General features: G+C 42.2%; 1 protein-coding gene across 1 annotated transcript in view; it reads left to right on the forward strand.

Annotated features, from left to right (window-relative positions):
- Positions 1–17165, forward strand: part of UPF1 (UPF1 RNA helicase and ATPase) — a 357405-nt gene that overhangs the window by 137680 nt on the left and 202560 nt on the right. Inside the window, exons 8-10 of the mRNA XM_033955970.1 lie at positions 5968–6090; positions 12557–12665; positions 13396–13402. Of these exons, the coding sequence (XP_033811861.1) occupies positions 5968–6090; positions 12557–12665; positions 13396–13402 (239 nt within the window). The remainder of the gene's footprint in view (positions 1–5967; positions 6091–12556; positions 12666–13395; positions 13403–17165) is intronic.

Raw genomic sequence — 17165 nt, forward strand, 5'->3', positions numbered from 1 at the left:
GATTGAGGCAAGCAGCGTGTCAGATTTTAAAATTAAATGGGATATTCACGTGGGATCTCTAAGGGGGTAAAGTCAGGGGGGTGGGTCATTAGAGTGGGCAGACTTGATGGGCTGTGGCCTTTTTCTGCCATCATTTTCTATGTTTCTAACTGAGAAAATGGTTTTAAGGGTTGTGACATAAACATAACATAACATACTTATAGACCGCGTTACCAAAAAATTCTACGCGGTTTACAAAAGATTATAAACATTAAACATAATCGTATATTTGAATGAGTCAGCTAGTCAGGTATTTGGAGAAAAGATAGGATTTTAGCTGTTTTCAAAAATGTCTAGGAAACAGCTGTGAGCAACAATGATCAAAATTATTTTTCACGTATAGAAGGGATAGTAAGCAGGTTTTGATTGGTGGAGCTAGGCATCTACAACCTTTGAGAGTCTACCCTACTTTCACTCTAAAGAAGCAGTTATAATGCCAGGCCCTTGGCTGACCTTCCATAGATCGGAGGGAAGCTTTCGGCATTCTTGGTGGAGTGGATGGACATCATCACAGATCGTTGTATGCCGGACATCCTGCAAGACGGGTACAAACTAGAGTTTTATCGGCCTCTTCCAGAATTTTTCCTGGACTCTCCAGCGGGATGCTCAGACAATGTGGCCAAGGTCAGAGCCACTGTCTAGAGATTGCTGGACAAAGTTGTCCTAGAACTTATCCCAGAGTCACTTGGACTCCTGTGGATACTCAATATACTTCATTGTGCCTTTCTGGACACTCAGATCTTGACAGCCTGGCAATACCTGCAAGTTCTGGGCTCCATGGTTGCAACCATCAATGTAGTTCCTCTTGGAGTTTGCAGAGGGATCCACTTCAAGTGTGACTCCCTTGGATGACGGAGGCTCAGTGCCATCTAGCCTGGTGATTGAATCCCCTCTCTCTGTCTAGAGGCGTACCCCTCCGGATCTCCGTCTGGGTGATCTTGATGACTGATGCCAGTCTTTACAACTTGGGGGCACTTTGTGCAGATAATTCAGTACAGGGCTGTGTGTCCCATTCCGAGAGAAAAGTGGTTGATCAATCATTTGGAGCTTCAAGCGATCCAGCTGGCTCTCCTGCACTTCAAGGGTGCAATCCAGAACAAGGCAGTTTGAGTAATCTCAGACAATGCCACAGCTGTGGCCTATGTCAGTTGACAAGGGAGCACCAGGAGCACGCCTCTGCGGCAGGAGGCTCAAATGCTCTTTTGCTGGGCAGAAAGGCATCTTCTGACTCTTTCAGCAGCGCATATAACAGGAGTAGACAATGTGCAAGCGGATTATCTCAGCTGTTAAACTCTGGATCCAGGAGAATGGTCCCTGTCCCAGAGAGCCTCCAATGCATTGTAGAGAGATGGGGATACCCGATGTTCAACCTGATGGCACTGGCAGTCAGCTAGAAAGCAGCTCGTTTCTTCAGCCACTGTCGTGAACCTACAAGGGAAGGGTTTAATGCAATGGTGCAGCCATTGCCCCAAGAGGTATTTCTCTGTGTCTTCCCTCTGTAGCCTATGATAGGCCACATCTGCAGAAAATCAAGACACACCAGGGTTGGGTGATTTTCAAGGCGCCTGTGGTATGCAGACCTGTTTGGCTGCAGCTGGAGCAGGGGCTCAAACTTCCTTGCCACTCTCACCTCGTCAGACAGGGTCCTGTTGCCCTGCAGGATCTGGACTGCTTTTATCGTACAGCCTTGTTGTTGAGCATGCAGATTTAGTGTGCAGAGGCTACCATTTTTGCTCAGCAAGAAGTCAATTGTGTGTGATGTATACGTGAGCTTGGAGGTGTTTTCAGCTTTGGTGCGCTTGGTAGAACAAAAATTTGAACTCTATTTAATCCCGCTTTATTCTTGCCTTTCTTCAGGAGGCCTGGAAAGGGACTTGCATTCAGCTCTCTGAGGGGTTCAGATAGCCAGATTTTCCTGCTTTGGTTCTAAACCCCTGAGGGGCTGTCTGGCCACTCATCCAGATGTAGTGTGGTTTTCTGAAGGACGTGTTATGCCTGCACCCTCCGTTATGTCAGCCGTTTCTAACTTGGAATCTCAATTTAGTTCTCAGGGCACTTGCTAATTCACCTTAAGAACTGTTGGACTGGGTTTCTTTGATGGACCTCACCATCAAGCTGGTGGTCTTGGTGGCCACTACATTGGCCTGCAGAGTTTCTGAACTTAAGGCTTTGTCCAGCAGAGATCCTTTTCTGCTGAGTACGGATTCCAGCATGATCCTGCACATTGTTCCCTCCTTCCTTCTGAAGGTGGTCTCTAATTTCCACATTAACCTGGAGGTACAGTTGCAAACACTTTGCATCCTCAAGGTTCCAACAAACATGACAAGATATTAAAATCACTGAATGTTCGCAGACTTTTGCTGAGGTACTTAGAAGTCACAAATGAGTTACGTTTGTCCGATCATTTGTTTATAAGAGCATAAGGGAGGTGGGTGTGGGTGCAGAGAGAATAATAAGCAGTTTTTTAAATTAGTTTTATTCCCACTACCATATAGTGTGTATACGCGTGTATAAGTTGATTTCATGTATAAGTCAAGGGTTAGTTGTAGAAACTAAAAATGCTGTGACCCATATATGTCAAAGCTGTTCCCCAGCCCTACATCCCTCATCTGGGCCAGCACCTCTCCTTCCCTGCCCCCATATACAGGTCCAACATTGTTCACCCTCTCTAAGGTAGGAGAACAAGAGGGCACTCTCTAAAGTTGAAAGGGGATAGATTCCTTACAAACGTAAGGAAGTTCTTCTTCACCCAGAGATTGATGGAAAACTGAAACGCTCTTCCGGAAGCATGTTATAGGGGAAAACACCCTCCAGGGATTCAAGACAAAGTTAGACAAGTTCCTGTTGAACTGGAACGTACGCAGGTAGGGCTGGTCTCAGATAGGGCACTGGTCTTTGACCTAGGGCCGCCGCGGGAGCGAACTGCTGGGCACGATGGACCACTGGTCTGACCCAGCTGCGGCAAGTCTTATGTTCTTATGTGGGTGGAATCTTCAGCACCTCCCCAGAAGAGATTGTAGAGCTGCCACTGGATCCTCCTTGCATACCTTTATGAAGTTTTATAGGATAGAATTGACAGCTAGCCAAGCAGAATTCTGCTTTTGGTTCTTCAATTGGTATCTGGCTCATAAGTCCCACCCTGAATTTGAGAGACTGTTTTATTACGTCCCACATTGTCCAGGAATAGAGTGGGATTGAAGAAGAACAAAAGATTAGGTTCTTACCTTTGCTAATCTTCTTTCTTGTAAATCCACACTTTTCCTGGAACAACGATCGCCGATTGTCTGCCTCTGATAAGTCTGGTAAGTTGGACCTTTAGTTATTTGACCCAGCCTTTCTAAGGATTAACATCTGTATCATATTGCACTCTTCGTCCTGGAGGTTTTTTATCAGTGTGCCCTACCCAGTATGGTGCAGGCTGTATCTCTTGTTCTGATTTATCAGTTTTCTGCAACCTGTTTTTATAGTTCATGATTGTTATGCATTTTTATGAAATGAGCAGATATACTTGTTTCTTGAGGAATATCCACATACCCCTTTCCCTTTCTGTTTCCTATAACAGTGTATGACTGATTGCTTTGTGCCAACTGGAAGTCAGGGTAAGAAGGGATGGGTCAAAAATAGTAAAGGAAGCTTCTAATAAGAGATCTCACAAGATGTGGATTGACGTACCCACTTGTTCAGGAATAGAGTATGGATTTACAAGAAAGTAAGATTAGCAAAGGTAAGAGCCTAATCTTTTGGTTGCTGAATTAAGCTGTCATGATAGACTTAAAGAGTGGTGGGACAGACTTCCCAAGAGGAAAGGTTTAAAAAAGGCGAGTGTTCTTCAACTGGAGAAGAGATGGCTGAACGGAAATATGATAGAGATCTATAAAATACTGAGTGGAGTGGAATGGTAGACATGAACCGAGTTGTTTACTCTTTCCAAAAATATAAGGAGGACATGCAATGAAGCTAAGTAGTAGAAATTTAAAATACATTATAGAAAATTTTTCCATTCAACTGTAATTAAACTCTGGAATTTGTTGCCAGAAAATGTAGTAAAAGCAGTTAGATCAGCATGGTTTAAAAAAAAAGGTTTGGATAATTTATCTAAAAGAAGTCCATAAGCCATTATTAAGATGGACTTGGAAAAGTCCATTTCTTGCTCTAAGATTAGCAGCTATAGAAATCTGTTTACACTCTTGAGATCTTGCCAGGTACTTGTGACCTGGATTGACACTGTAGGAAGCAGGATACTAGGCTTGATGGACCTTTAAGTCTATCTGGTAGGGTTTCACCAAGCAGTTCAGTTTTGCACATACCATGACAGGAATGAACCTTGCTCCTAAGCCAGGGCATATGGAATATGATCTTGGTTTTTCAACACTCGCCAAAGAGAGCTTTTGGGCGTTAATAAGATGTAACATGTACAGTATAATCTCGTTATAATGGACTCTCTTATAACGGAATATCGTCTATAGCGGACGAGGTCCACTGGTCCCGGCCGCGTGCCTTTACAAACCTGCAGAAAAGCACTGCATATAGCGGACTCTCATATAACGGAATTTCGCATATAACGGACAAACAATTTGGTCCCCAGAGCTGCTTTTAGCTGTAGTTTTGTTCGGCTATAACGGACATGCAGGCTCTGCCTACAAGGTGCGTGGCGGTGATACAGTGTCATAATGCAGCCCAAGAAGAAAATGGCAGATTATTTTCTTTCCAGTACAGTATGACATAATGCTTTAGAACATCTTTTAGTTTTCTGGTTTTGCAATCATTTCGTGCCATACCAATATTTTGCTGAGTTTTGTTATGATGTTGCTTATATGCTTGTGCAGTGACTGTTGTTCATTGATTGTACAGTACGTTGTTTCAAGTTGACCTAATATATAATGGACTGTTTTGCCAGGTCCCTTGAAGTCTGTTATAACGAGATTATACTGTATAGGCAACTTATCCAAATGTATTTCAAAAGTTCTTTTAATTAAGCCTGTGGACCCAGTATGGTAATGCTTATGTTGTGTTCTAAAAATAGGTTTCTTTACTGATTTTAGGTTGCTTAACATGCTAATTCTCCAGCTGAACTGAACAGGAAGAGGAAATGAGTATTCCCAGGGAAATCTATTTTGATAGAACAACAGCCACCCAAATATAATTATATTTGCATACTGTATAATGAAACTTGTTAAGGTTGCTGAGAATAATCAGCTCTGTATTGATAAGGAATTCTGCCCAAGGATAACAAAACAGATCATTCTCACCAGGATTTTATAACCTACTTAGAACTGAAGGATAGTGCAGGATATAATTTATTTTAAATATTTTTTTCCTAGCTTGCTTTTACTGTGCAATTGAAGATAACCGGGTTTAAGGACAGCAAAAATAAAGGATTTGATTAGTTGTATTTATGGATGATATAGTCTGCCCTTTCAAGACATTAAAAATTCATCCAATCTGTTTTTTCAAATAAACTTGGGATTTCTGTGGTTTGTAAAAGAGAACAGTATGTAATTGAATAGATTTGCTTGTCCTCTGCTTAAGTTCAAACAGTTTTCATTTTAATAGTTGACCATAATATTATGGTCAGGTTTGCAGCAGTGGCCCATTATAAAGTCAGATCACAAAGATTTTTTTTTTGTGAAGAGTGCCAACTGGGCTCCCCTCAAGGCCCACAGTTGGTTTGAGAATTGACTGCATTAAAAGAAAAATTGATCAGGTAATATACTCTGTTATTGGTGTCATCTGATATCACCAGTGTGTGTAACTGTTACTGTTGTTTACAGGTAAGCAACTATTATCTATTTTCAGATTCTGATGTATTTTTTCTGTGTATAAGTTTTCGCTTTCTAAATCTGCCATTAATTAGAACCATCTTTTAAACAGTTTAGATGAAGTATTGAAGTACTGTAGCATAGTTGCAGCATCTGTTGAAGAGCTAAGCTGTTTGTTATTTTCCTGTCCTAGATATGCGTCTTATGCAAGGTGATGAAATCTGTTTGCGGTACAAAGGAGACTTGGCACCTCTGTGGAAAGGAATTGGACACGTTATTAAAGTTCCTGACAATATCCTTTGCTAAATAAGATGGTGCTGAAAAATTGTTAATCTGTTCATTGTGCAGCAGCCATTTTCCCTATGCTGGTGAAATAGTGGAGTAGAAAGTTTGAATTCCAGATCTGAGATGCAGAATGGTCCAGCTTCTTAATTAACCATGTAACATTTTAAGCAGTAGTCTTTGAATATATAGTAGTTTTAACAAGTGCAAATTCTAGTGCAATAGGTGTGTCATTCTGGACAAGTTGGTAGTGAATCCAAAACATATGCTTTGCAGAAGGTATCAATCACAGTTTAACTCTCCCTCCTTCCTTTGTGGATTGTACTGTCCCCTTTTGTTTTTCCTTCTGCAAGCTTGCATGAAGGTGTGTGTGTCTTCTGCTCTGTTTTAAAGCTTTTTTTTTATTTTTTAAGGTTTTCGGTGCTACAGAGTTCCCAGTTCTCCTGGGTTATCTCTGTCTGGGAGAAGAAGCAGACTTTGGGTCCCTAGTCCCTCTATGGTACCTGTCTAGCCAGCCTACTTAACATTTTAGGAGCTTGGAGACCATTCCCTTTGAAGCTAGCTCATCCCTAAATTCTCACGAGCTTGAGCATAGGTTAATTTGGCACCTAGGGGACTTTCATGATGCGGTCTGCGTGTCACCTCACCCGTTCACATGCGTAGTTCACATGCGTAGGGGGTAGAGGTCCAGTCTGGTATTGCTCCTGCTGGCAGTCAGAAGATTTCAGAATGGGAAGCTGATTTTTGTTTGAGGTAGTATCCTTCACGAAGTTCCAGCTTCATACAAGAGCCGAAGCACCTTTGCAGCACAGCATGTCACAGTGAGTACAACTATTACAGTCTGTTGGAAAATCTGAGGGGGGGGACCTGCAAACTGTTTTTTTGGCAGTTTCTAAGGTTGCCTAGAGGTTCTCCCTCCTCCAAAATCCTATTCCAGTGAAATAGGTGAATCATTCTAGACATGCAAGCTCTCTCCCAATTGCTGCGAGTGATCTGTAGAAGGAATCCACTCTGGATTTTTTCTCTGACTCTCCTCTACTTCACAGGAAGCTCTTCTGCAGTTTTTCTCTTCTGCACGTGACCTGCAAAGAATGTTTCTGCTCTCTGTTTCTTGTCTTCTGTGTGTTTTCTGAGTTTATCAGTACTTCAGTGCTTGGAGTTGTACCATTTGACTGCCTGTGGAGAAAAGTCGTAGACTTTGGTCTGCAGCTGACAGACCAATCCTTGGTGGTACCCGTTAGCCAGCTTGCACAAGTATCTTTGTTGTCTTTGGAGCCAGGGATTGTCCCCGCTTTTCCTCACCCACTGTCGAGCAGGGGTTTGAATGCAGGCTGATAGGTATCCATCAGAGGCTCACCAGTGTCTTGCAGGTTGCATTTTTCACTTGCCCCCACCCCCTTTTGACTGTGCATCCATGGGGGGGAGAGGAAGGTACAGTCAGGCTTCGTATCTGACTAGCAGTCCGAAGATAGACTTCAAAGGGGACTTTCCAATTGAAGACAAAGATACTTCTCAATCGGGTTACTGTTAAGAGCTGAGGCAGGCTGCAGCACATTTCCAACACAGTCTACTGAGTAAGGCAGTCGCAGCTTGTGAGATGTTTCGGGGGGTAGGGGGGAGGCTAAAATTTACAAATTTGAAGATTGTTGCATGCTCCCTTGTATTCCCCCACCTAAACAAAATCCTAAAATCACCGTTTTTGCAAGTTAAGAGGTTAAAATAGTGTATTTTGGTGCAAAAAGTGGTGGCCATCTTGAATTTTAGCAATCTTTTTTTTTCAAAAGTTCCCTGCTCTTCGAAAACTGTAATTTTTGCCTCAGTTCTTCAGTTGAAGAGTAGAGCCCGGAAGCGAGGATCTCAAAACTCTAGTCCAGTTGTGGCCTGAGGGAGTTCTGTTGTATGTTTTTCCTCCCTGGTCCATGATAGACCAAGCCATTCGGCGGATCGCTGCCCATCAAGGAAGAGTCATTATCTCAGAACAAGCAGGCATTTATTCTCACATATGAGTGACGTCATCCATGGAGCCCTGATGTGGACAGCTGCACAAGCAGTCTTGCTTGAAGAACTTTAGAAAGTTCGCGACTGACCATACCGAGCATGCGCGAGTGCCTTCCCGCACAACGCAGGGTGCACATCTCCTCAGTTCTAGTTTTTCCACGGAGCTGAGAAGTCTTCAAGGTTCTGCTTTTTCTGGTGCCTTATACTCTGCGGGATTTATTCCTTCCGGGTTCTTTTTTTGAGCATTTGATTCCTCTTTCTTTTCTTGTACTCATATAAAAAGAAAAGAAAGCAATATTACAACCAAAAGTTGACTAGGTTTTCTGCCTGATGAAATCTTTATCACTAAGAGCCTAAGAGTCTACTGCCTTGCCTCAGTGCTGGATTACTTATTTCATTTATCTCAATCTGGCCTCAAATCCATCTCTGTTAGAGTCCATCTCAGTGCAATTGCTGCTTTTCATCAACCACTTGAGGAAAAACCTCTATCTGCTCATCCTGTGGTTTCCAGATTTATGAAAGGACTTTTCAATGTCAAACCACCTCTCAAACTACCATCAGTAGTTTGGGATCTTAATGTTGTTCTTGCTACATTAATGAAGGCTCCATTTGAACCAAAGTCTACGGCTCATCTTAAATATCTCACTTGGAAAGTAGTCTTCCTCATCTCTCTCACATCTGCTCGCAGAGTCAGTGAATTTCAAGCTTTAGTGGCGGATCCACCATTTACAGTCTTCCATCATGATAAAGTGGTACTCTGCACTCATCCAAAATTCTTACCCAAATTTCTTACATCAGTCAATTGTACTTCCAGTATTTTTTCCCAAGCCTCATTCTCATCCTGGAGAAACAGCTCTTCATACTCTGGACTGCAAGCATGCTTTAGCCTACTATTTACAACAGACTATAGTAAATCACATAGATCTTCTCCTCAACTTTTCGTCTCCTTTGGCAATGAATGAGCTGGTGTCACTTGAAATTTTGCTAATGCAGAGTCTAGCAGTGTCTATTGGCTTAAATTGGTGATTTTCTCTTGTTTCAGCCACTGTGTGCCCCAAACTAAACCTTTGCTCCTGAGCAGGTCTTATTGCTTCAATATCTTCCTTAGCAATGAAGAAAAATTTGATTTCCGAGACAGTTTTATCGCAGAATTCAAATAGATCCCTTGGTGTCAAAATTTAGTTATTGAAAGGGCGTTGTAAGCTGGCATGGGCAGCTAAATGCTTGGCTGTTCGCCCAATCATATCACATGGAGATTTGCCATGGCTGGTGCCAAAGAAGTTCCACTCAGACATACTACTACAGCTATGTGTACATTATTGTGAATCACACGATTATGCGTTTGGGCTTGCACACAGTAAGTAGTTTGTGCAAGCCAATGCATGTTTTGACTGTCATCTTGCAAAAGTGCACAGTAAGTTTGTCAAATGCTGAGCATAGTACGAGATGAGTATTTGTGGCTGGCAAAACTTGGTTATGAGTTTTCAGATCAATATAGTTCCACTACACATTCACAATAAAGTGCCAATGACCCTTCAACATAACATGTTTATGCAAGCAAGTAATGCTTATCTTTAAACCATCAATTCTCATCAAAGAAAGATCAGCCAAACCTCAACTGAATTACCTGCCAGGCAATGACCCTAGGCTGCTTGACTCCATTGTTGTAGAAGCTACCAGGGTTCCATGCTCTTGCTAAAATAAATTCCTGACACCTCAGCTGCAGATGTCTCATTACCAACACTCAATCCTTCAGCAGCAAAACAAGCTGTACAGGAAAAATCTGATTATATATTGGCCTTTCAGGAGACCATGTGCTATTTCATAGAATCTACTTATGACACCTCTGATGCTGTATCCAGATAAAGCAGCATTAGCCATAAGTGCTGACCGCATGGCCTGGCTTTGAGCATTGAGACTGCAGAATGACCTACACAATTGCCTTGTAGAAATTTCTTACCTAGTTAATAACCTTTAGGGCAGTAGTTGCAGTTGCTCCTGCACCAGTGCAAGAAAGGTTAGGGCCAATACTAAATTATGTGATGCTAAAGGAAGAAGCTACCTTTCAATTGATTCTGGATTTGAAGGAGGTAAACCAAGCACTGGAGATCCTGTTCTCAGTAGTGTGAGAAGGAGAGTTTCTCATAGCTTTAGATCTCAAAAGAAGCATATTTGCACATTCTTATCTGGGGACTGCTCTATAGGGTTTGCGGTTTGCTATCTTGGGTCAGTGCTACCAGTGCTACCATTTGGTCTACCAACTTGGCAGACATTTTTGAAAGACATGATGTTAGTGAGAGCAGCTCTGTGCAGAGGCGGTCTCATGGTTCATCCATAGCTCGATGACTGGCTTATAAGAGTGAAGATAGAATGAGAAAGTCACCAAGTGACTGCTCAAGTGGTATGTTGTGTAGAGTCCTAGGTTGTATTAGTTTTGCCAAAAACAAGTTATAGCCTTCCCAGTGTATAGAGAGTATTTAGGGGCTCTATTCAGAATCCACCTGGGGAGAGTATTCTTTCTGTGCAGAGAATTCAGAAGCTTCAGGCTCAATTTGGGCCTTTTAAGAACCAGAGAGCACTTTGGACCTGAGATTATATGCAGGTACAAGGACCCATGGCTGTGACTCCTCTGGATTTGGTTCCTTGGGCTCAGTCACGTGGCTTCAGTAGGTGTCTTTTAGTCAGTGGTCCTCTAAAACTCAGTTTTAAGAAGTTTTCCTACTATGGCGGACGAGTCAGAGACTTCATGCAGTAGTAGTTGAATACCCACAATCTGTTGAAGAATGCCTCTGGAATTTCCAGATTGGATGGTAATAGTCTCAGCTACGGAGCTCATTGTCTCCAACTAATAGTTTAGGGCCTCTACTTGATCCATCAGTCAATTGGAAACCAAAACTATCAGAAGAGTGCCAAAGTCCTTTTTGCCTTTAGTCCAGGGGAAGGCACAAAGAATCAAGGTTTGATCTCAAAGGCTGCCATGGTGGCAGCTAATATAGCAGGAAATGAAAATGTACAGGCAGATTTTTTTTTTGAGCAGACACTATTTATTGTAAAACGTCTTAAATTTCTCCAAGATAGGGTGGTATGTCAAATGCCAAGAAACAAATCCAGGAGAGTGGGAATTGTCCAAAGCCACCTTCGCAGTGATCGTCAGTAGGGAATCCTGGCATAATACCAAAGTGTATCAGTTTTCAGTTGGAGGAAATAATTGAGATTGGTGGGTTTAGATGCTCAATTTCAGAAGCAGCCTCAAGCAAACATGCTTTCTCTTCCCCCATAGCTGCTATTAGGCCAAATGTTACAGATGATGCCGCCTTATCCTGGTCTGGTGGTGTTAATGACAAGATATGTCTGGTATGCAAATGATTTTGGTTGCAAATAGGAGAACACCTGAGACCACTGCAAGAGCAGGGTCTCCTCTGGCAAGGACTAGTTAATCATTGATGAACCTTCTCGTTTTTGTCTTGTGGCTTGGCTATTGAGAGGCTGCAATTAAGATATAATGATGGTCATCCTGGGCTTTGCAACTCTTGCATGTGAGGAAGTATTCTACCTCTTTAGCCTATGCCAAGGTTTGGAGTGTTTTTTTGAGTTGTAGTGTTTTGGAAGAGGGCTGTCTCCCTTTTGGGTGACATTGTTTCAATTACTGGCTTTTTTTACAGGATGAAGACAGGTCTCGTTTAACGTGCAAGTGGCACCTGTTAGCCTGTTCTGAGGATATTTAGAGGAGTGACTAAATTCTCACCCAAATGTTGTGCATTTCCTTATAGGAGTGTTATATTTTGCATCCATCAATAGAATAAGTTCTATATTTCCTGCTTGGAATCTTCATTTGGTTTAGCAAGAGATGTTGGTTCCTCCCTTTGAGCTGCTTAGGAAAAGATCTTATATTGGAATCAGATTTTTGCTGGCAAAAATTTCTGCCAAGAGGATTTTGGAATTGCATGACATTTTTTGCCAAGGTCTTTCCTGCTTTTTACAGAAGTAGGAATTGCCATTCCAATGGTACACTCCTTTATTCCCAAAGTGTTTGCTTTTCCATTGAAAAGGAAGGCTGAGAGGATGAATACAACAATTTGAAATGTAGATGTTCATAGAGTGTTTCCTTTTCTACTCTGTTTATCCATTGGGGATGAGATAAAGACTCTTTAGGAATACCACCAAGATGCACTTCCTACTTTGGGACCCAAGTTCTCTCTTCCAGTTTTTACTTTAAGGTGGTTGTTTTTGTTTTTGTTGGTTTACTCTGGTTTTGATCCAGGAATACTTGTGATCTGTGGCTGCACAGTGCCTTTTATAGGTCAGAACGTGCAGCTTATTGATCTCTATCTTCATCTGCTGACTGACAGACATAACCCATAAGTTGACTCGTAAAACGAGAATTAGCAAGTAAGACCACATTTTTCCTTTTATGTCATTTGGCAACTGTCTGTTTTTACAGTGCATAAATGTAAATTTATCTTAACATTGGGATATAGATTATGGTGATGAAATAGCCATTGAGCTGAGAAGCAGTGTTGGAGCCCCAGTGGAGGTTACACATAACTTCCAAGTGGATTTTGTGTGGAAGTCAACTTCATTTGACAGGTGCCTTTTTTGTTTCTGTTCATTCTCTAACAAATTGCATTTTTCTAAGATGGTCTCAAAAATGTAACACTTTCCTCTTTTCTGACCTAGTAGTCTCTTCTTGCTCTTCTGTACTTGCAGGACAATCAGAGCCAAAGCTGAGATCTGGTGCTTTGAGCCTTTACTTATAACTACTCTCTATTTTTTTTTCTAATACAGTAAAACCTTGGTTTGCGAGCATAATTCGTTCCAGAAGCATGCTTGTAATCCAAAGCACTTGTATATCAAAGCAAATTTCCACATAGGAAATAATGGAAACGCAGATGATTCGTTCCACAACCCAAAAAATTTAATACAAAATACTATACGTACTTGTATTGTAAGACCTCGCTCATTTAGAGCAGTCACTACACTCCTGCAGCGTCGGAGAGAGAAGAACCATTGGCTCAGTTGTGATGATGTGACATGTATATACTTTATGCACTCGTATTGCAAGACTTTTCTTGTTTGGAACAGTCACTACACTCTTGCAGTGTCAGAGAGAGAAGAACCAACGGCTCAGTTGTGATGTGTGTATACTGTATGTACTTGTATTGCAAGACATTGCTTGTTTATCAAGGTAAAATTTAATAAAATGTTTTGGTCTTGCAAAACACTTGCAAGCCAAGTTACTTGCAATTCAAGTTTTTACAGTATTTCAATATATCCATGATAATGAAATTTCAGTAATACGACAAAAGCAATTCAACAGATATCAGGTAAATAAAATCTAGAACAGTCCACAATATTAGGAATAGGATTCAAGATACTTAGAAATAATCAATGAAGAAATAAACAAAATTTTTCTGGAAGTTTCACCCACATTGTGTCAGCCTGCTCTCAGCATTCACTCTCAAATTGGAAAGTTACACAGTCACCTTAATCTCTTTAGCTACAAGAAAATCCTTTAGCTGTTTTGGGTTAAAGAAAGTATAAGTAGAACCTTTGAGCAATACAATACAATACAAATACAGTGGTACCTTGATTTATGAGCATAATTCGTTCCAGAGGCATGCTCGTAAGCCAAAGCACTCGTATATCAAAGCAAAGCTCCCCATAGGCCACAATGTAAACTCAAACAATTCATTCCACAACCAAGGTTTGCTATGATGCCCAGGGGTTGGTACTTGCTTGTAGGTGCTGCAGCTCTTGCAGCGTGGTAGCTTCCTTCCCTTGGGGTCCCTGTGCGGCTGCCCTCCTGCTTTGGCCGATGCCCCTGCCGTCCACCAGCTTCTCCCGGCTTCTGTTTCAAGCTGGCCGCCATTCTCCAGAAGCATGCACAACAACACGTGGACCACGTACAAGCACACAGGACGTGGTGCGCGTGTTGTTGGAGCGGCGGCCGGCTTGACTGGGGAGTTGAAAGGTCCTGTGCATGCTTCTGGAGGATGGCGGCCGGCTTGAATCGGAAGCCGGGAGGCGCTGGTGGACGGCAGAGGCATCGGCCGAAGTGGGAGGGCAGCCGCACCGAGACCCCGAAGGAAGGAAGCCACTACGCTGCAAGGGCTGCAGCACCCATAGGCAGGTACCCACCCCTGGGCTACCATAGTGAGAGCTTGTTTAGCGAGTCAACACTCATTTTGCGAGTTAAGGTTTGTGGGAGTGTTTTGCTCATCTTGCAAAACACTTGCAAACTGCGTTACTCACAAACCGAGGTTTGACTGTACAAGAAAATTTCAATACAAAATTGGCACCCAAGACGTTCACTCCTGGTCTACAAGCCAAGAATGACTGGTGCCTCTTTTGTGTGTGTCTAGATAAATCAGGAAAAATCCAAATACTTGACCCCCATAAACTGCTGATTAATATTACGGAAATATAATTGCAAAACATTATTGTGAACTAGTTCCAAAGCAAATGTTACAACTAGAGTCAATCTCTGGTCACTATTTCAAGAGATGTTTCAAGAAAATCAGTTAAGTTCACCATTGGATCTGATCTTCCTGAGGCCCCAGCCTCTCCTGTTTTTTTCCCCAGAAATGTATTGAGCTTTTACTATTGGAGGAAGGGCTTCAACCAGTATCGAAAAGACCTCCTTAAGTATCGTCTCACCAAGTCTACTGATGATATCAAAGGGGACTGAGAAAGTTTAAAAAGCGCAAGTTAATCTTCCTTAGCTGATTTTCAAAATATTTTATCTTCCGTTGGGTTAAGATCTTATTTTTCACCAATACCTCTCTCAGATTCTGTACCTCCTCAACCTTCTGTTCCAAAATGTTACTTTCTCTAGTTGCTGAATAGAGAATGACATGGTGAAAAATTTGTCCCTGTCCCGTCCCCAAGAGCTCAGTCCCCATTCCTGCCCCGTCCCCGCAAAACCATCTGATCCCATCCACACAAGCCCTCTCCCCTGTCCAGTAATACGCCCCCTTCTGTTCAGCTGTCCCCAACCATCGCACCCTCTCCCTGTCCTCCTGCTCCATGGTGCAGAGTTCTACTATACTGCACATGCTGGGAGCACGGCACCACATATTACAGACCCACCAAGTTTAAAGTGCACATGCCCGCTAAGGGTATTATTATAGTGGATAAAATCGGATGTATGTATGTTCCAGTATAACTCTGAAATGCATGGACAGACTTCAACCAAACTTGGTATACATATCACTTGCTATCTGGGAACAGACACTGGGGGGTGGGAAGGGGATGCATGTAAAAATTAATGAAAACAGATTTTAGTGTCTACTCTACCCCATAGTGTATTTGGGCTCACTAGATGAATACTCAGCATAACTCTTGAAACGCATGGAGAGATTTCAACCAAACTTGGTGTACACATATGACTTATTATCTGGGGGAAAAATACTGTGGAGATGGAAAGGGGGTGACATTTAAAAATTATTGAAAACAGCAGATATTAGTGTCTAACCCATAGTTTTCAGGCTCACTGAGATGAATACTGATGCTCCTAATGCCGTTTAAGTCCAAGTACAGCCCCATAGAGAGGGACATTCGTGTGGGACATGTGGGAGATGGGACATTTTGGAATAAATAAATATCCGGGCGAATGTGGGGGGTGGGGCATGCAGGATATGGGGGGGTGGGACTTTCCATGATAAATAAATATTCGGGCAACGCCGAGCAATCTGCTAGTTAAAATATAAAAAGATACAATATTCTGTGCAATTGTCATTTTATAAATCAAAGTTCTGGCTGCCGAACTAGAGAAAGAGATCTTCAGCTAACAGAGCTTTGTTTATAAATGTTTATCAACACAACTAATATACTACTTTATCCTAAAGCAAAAAAAATAGAATTTATTTTCTACCTTTGTTGTCTGATTTCTGCTTTCCTCAATCTTCTCGTCATTCAATTCCTTCCATCCACAGTCTACCTTCTCTCTGCCTCTTCCATATGCTCTGTTACTGTACCTCTCCCTTCCATCTCTCCCTCCCCTTCCATTGGTCTGGCACCCACCTTCTTCTCTCCGCTCCCCCCATAATCTGGCATCTTTCTCTTGCCCATTTCCTTTCAGCGTCTTCTCCCCACTCTCCACTTCTCTCACCCATTTCCCTTCAGTTTCTTCTCCCCACAGCTGCTGTCTGGGCATCTCCCCACTTCAGTCCCCCTCACCTTACCATGGTGATTTTCTGGGTTTGTTTTGTCTTCCAGCTGCCCGAGCCTGCTTTGATCAAGCCGCGTTTGGCTGCCGAAACTTCTCCTCTGACGCAACTTCCTGTTTCTGGTTGTGTCAGAGGAGAAGTTTCAGCAGCCAAACGCGGTTTGATAAAAGCTGGCTCAGGCAGCTGGGAGATGAAACCCCCCCGAAAATCGCCGAAGGGAGGGAGATGCCTGATTGGTGATTGCGCGCGTGTTCCCTCCCTTAACTGCGGAGACAATGACATTCACCACTCCACGGGGCGGTGAATGGCTTTGTTCCTGTAACCGTGGCGACGACGACTTTTTCTCCCACTATTTCGGCGGGTTACTCGCAGCTAGCCACGGGTAACAGCCACCGTGTCATTCTCTATTGCTGAGCTCAGCTTTGGGACTGAGAAGCAATTTGTTCGGAAACATTTTTCATTTCCCTATCAATTCCATCCACTCTTCTCAAAAAAGAGGAGTTCCTGTATAGCCTCCCAAAGTACTTTTAAAGTTATAATGGCTGGTTTCTTTTTTTTTTTTTTATAATTCTTTATTCATTTTTAAACTTTCAACAAGTGCACAATATAAGTAATACATAGATTTACTAACATCACTTGATAAATCTATCAAGATCATAACAAAGGTATATATATCTAAACCCTTCTTCCCCCCTTCCTTTCCATACAATTATTTAATTGAATCAATCTTTGTCATATTTCTTTTTTTACATTTTTATTTTTTTTTTCATTTATATAAACCCTCCCCTTTCCCTTCCAATCATAAATAATGTTAAGAAAATGGTGTTTATTCATTAGAAAACAATGTCAATGGCCCCCATATTTCATTAAACCTTTTATAATTTCCATTTTGTATTGCTATTGAACGTTCCATTCTATA

The sequence above is a fragment of the Geotrypetes seraphini genome, chromosome 8 (assembly GCF_902459505.1).
Source record: "Geotrypetes seraphini chromosome 8, aGeoSer1.1, whole genome shotgun sequence".
NCBI classification, from domain to species: Eukaryota; Metazoa; Chordata; class Amphibia; order Gymnophiona; family Dermophiidae; genus Geotrypetes; species Geotrypetes seraphini.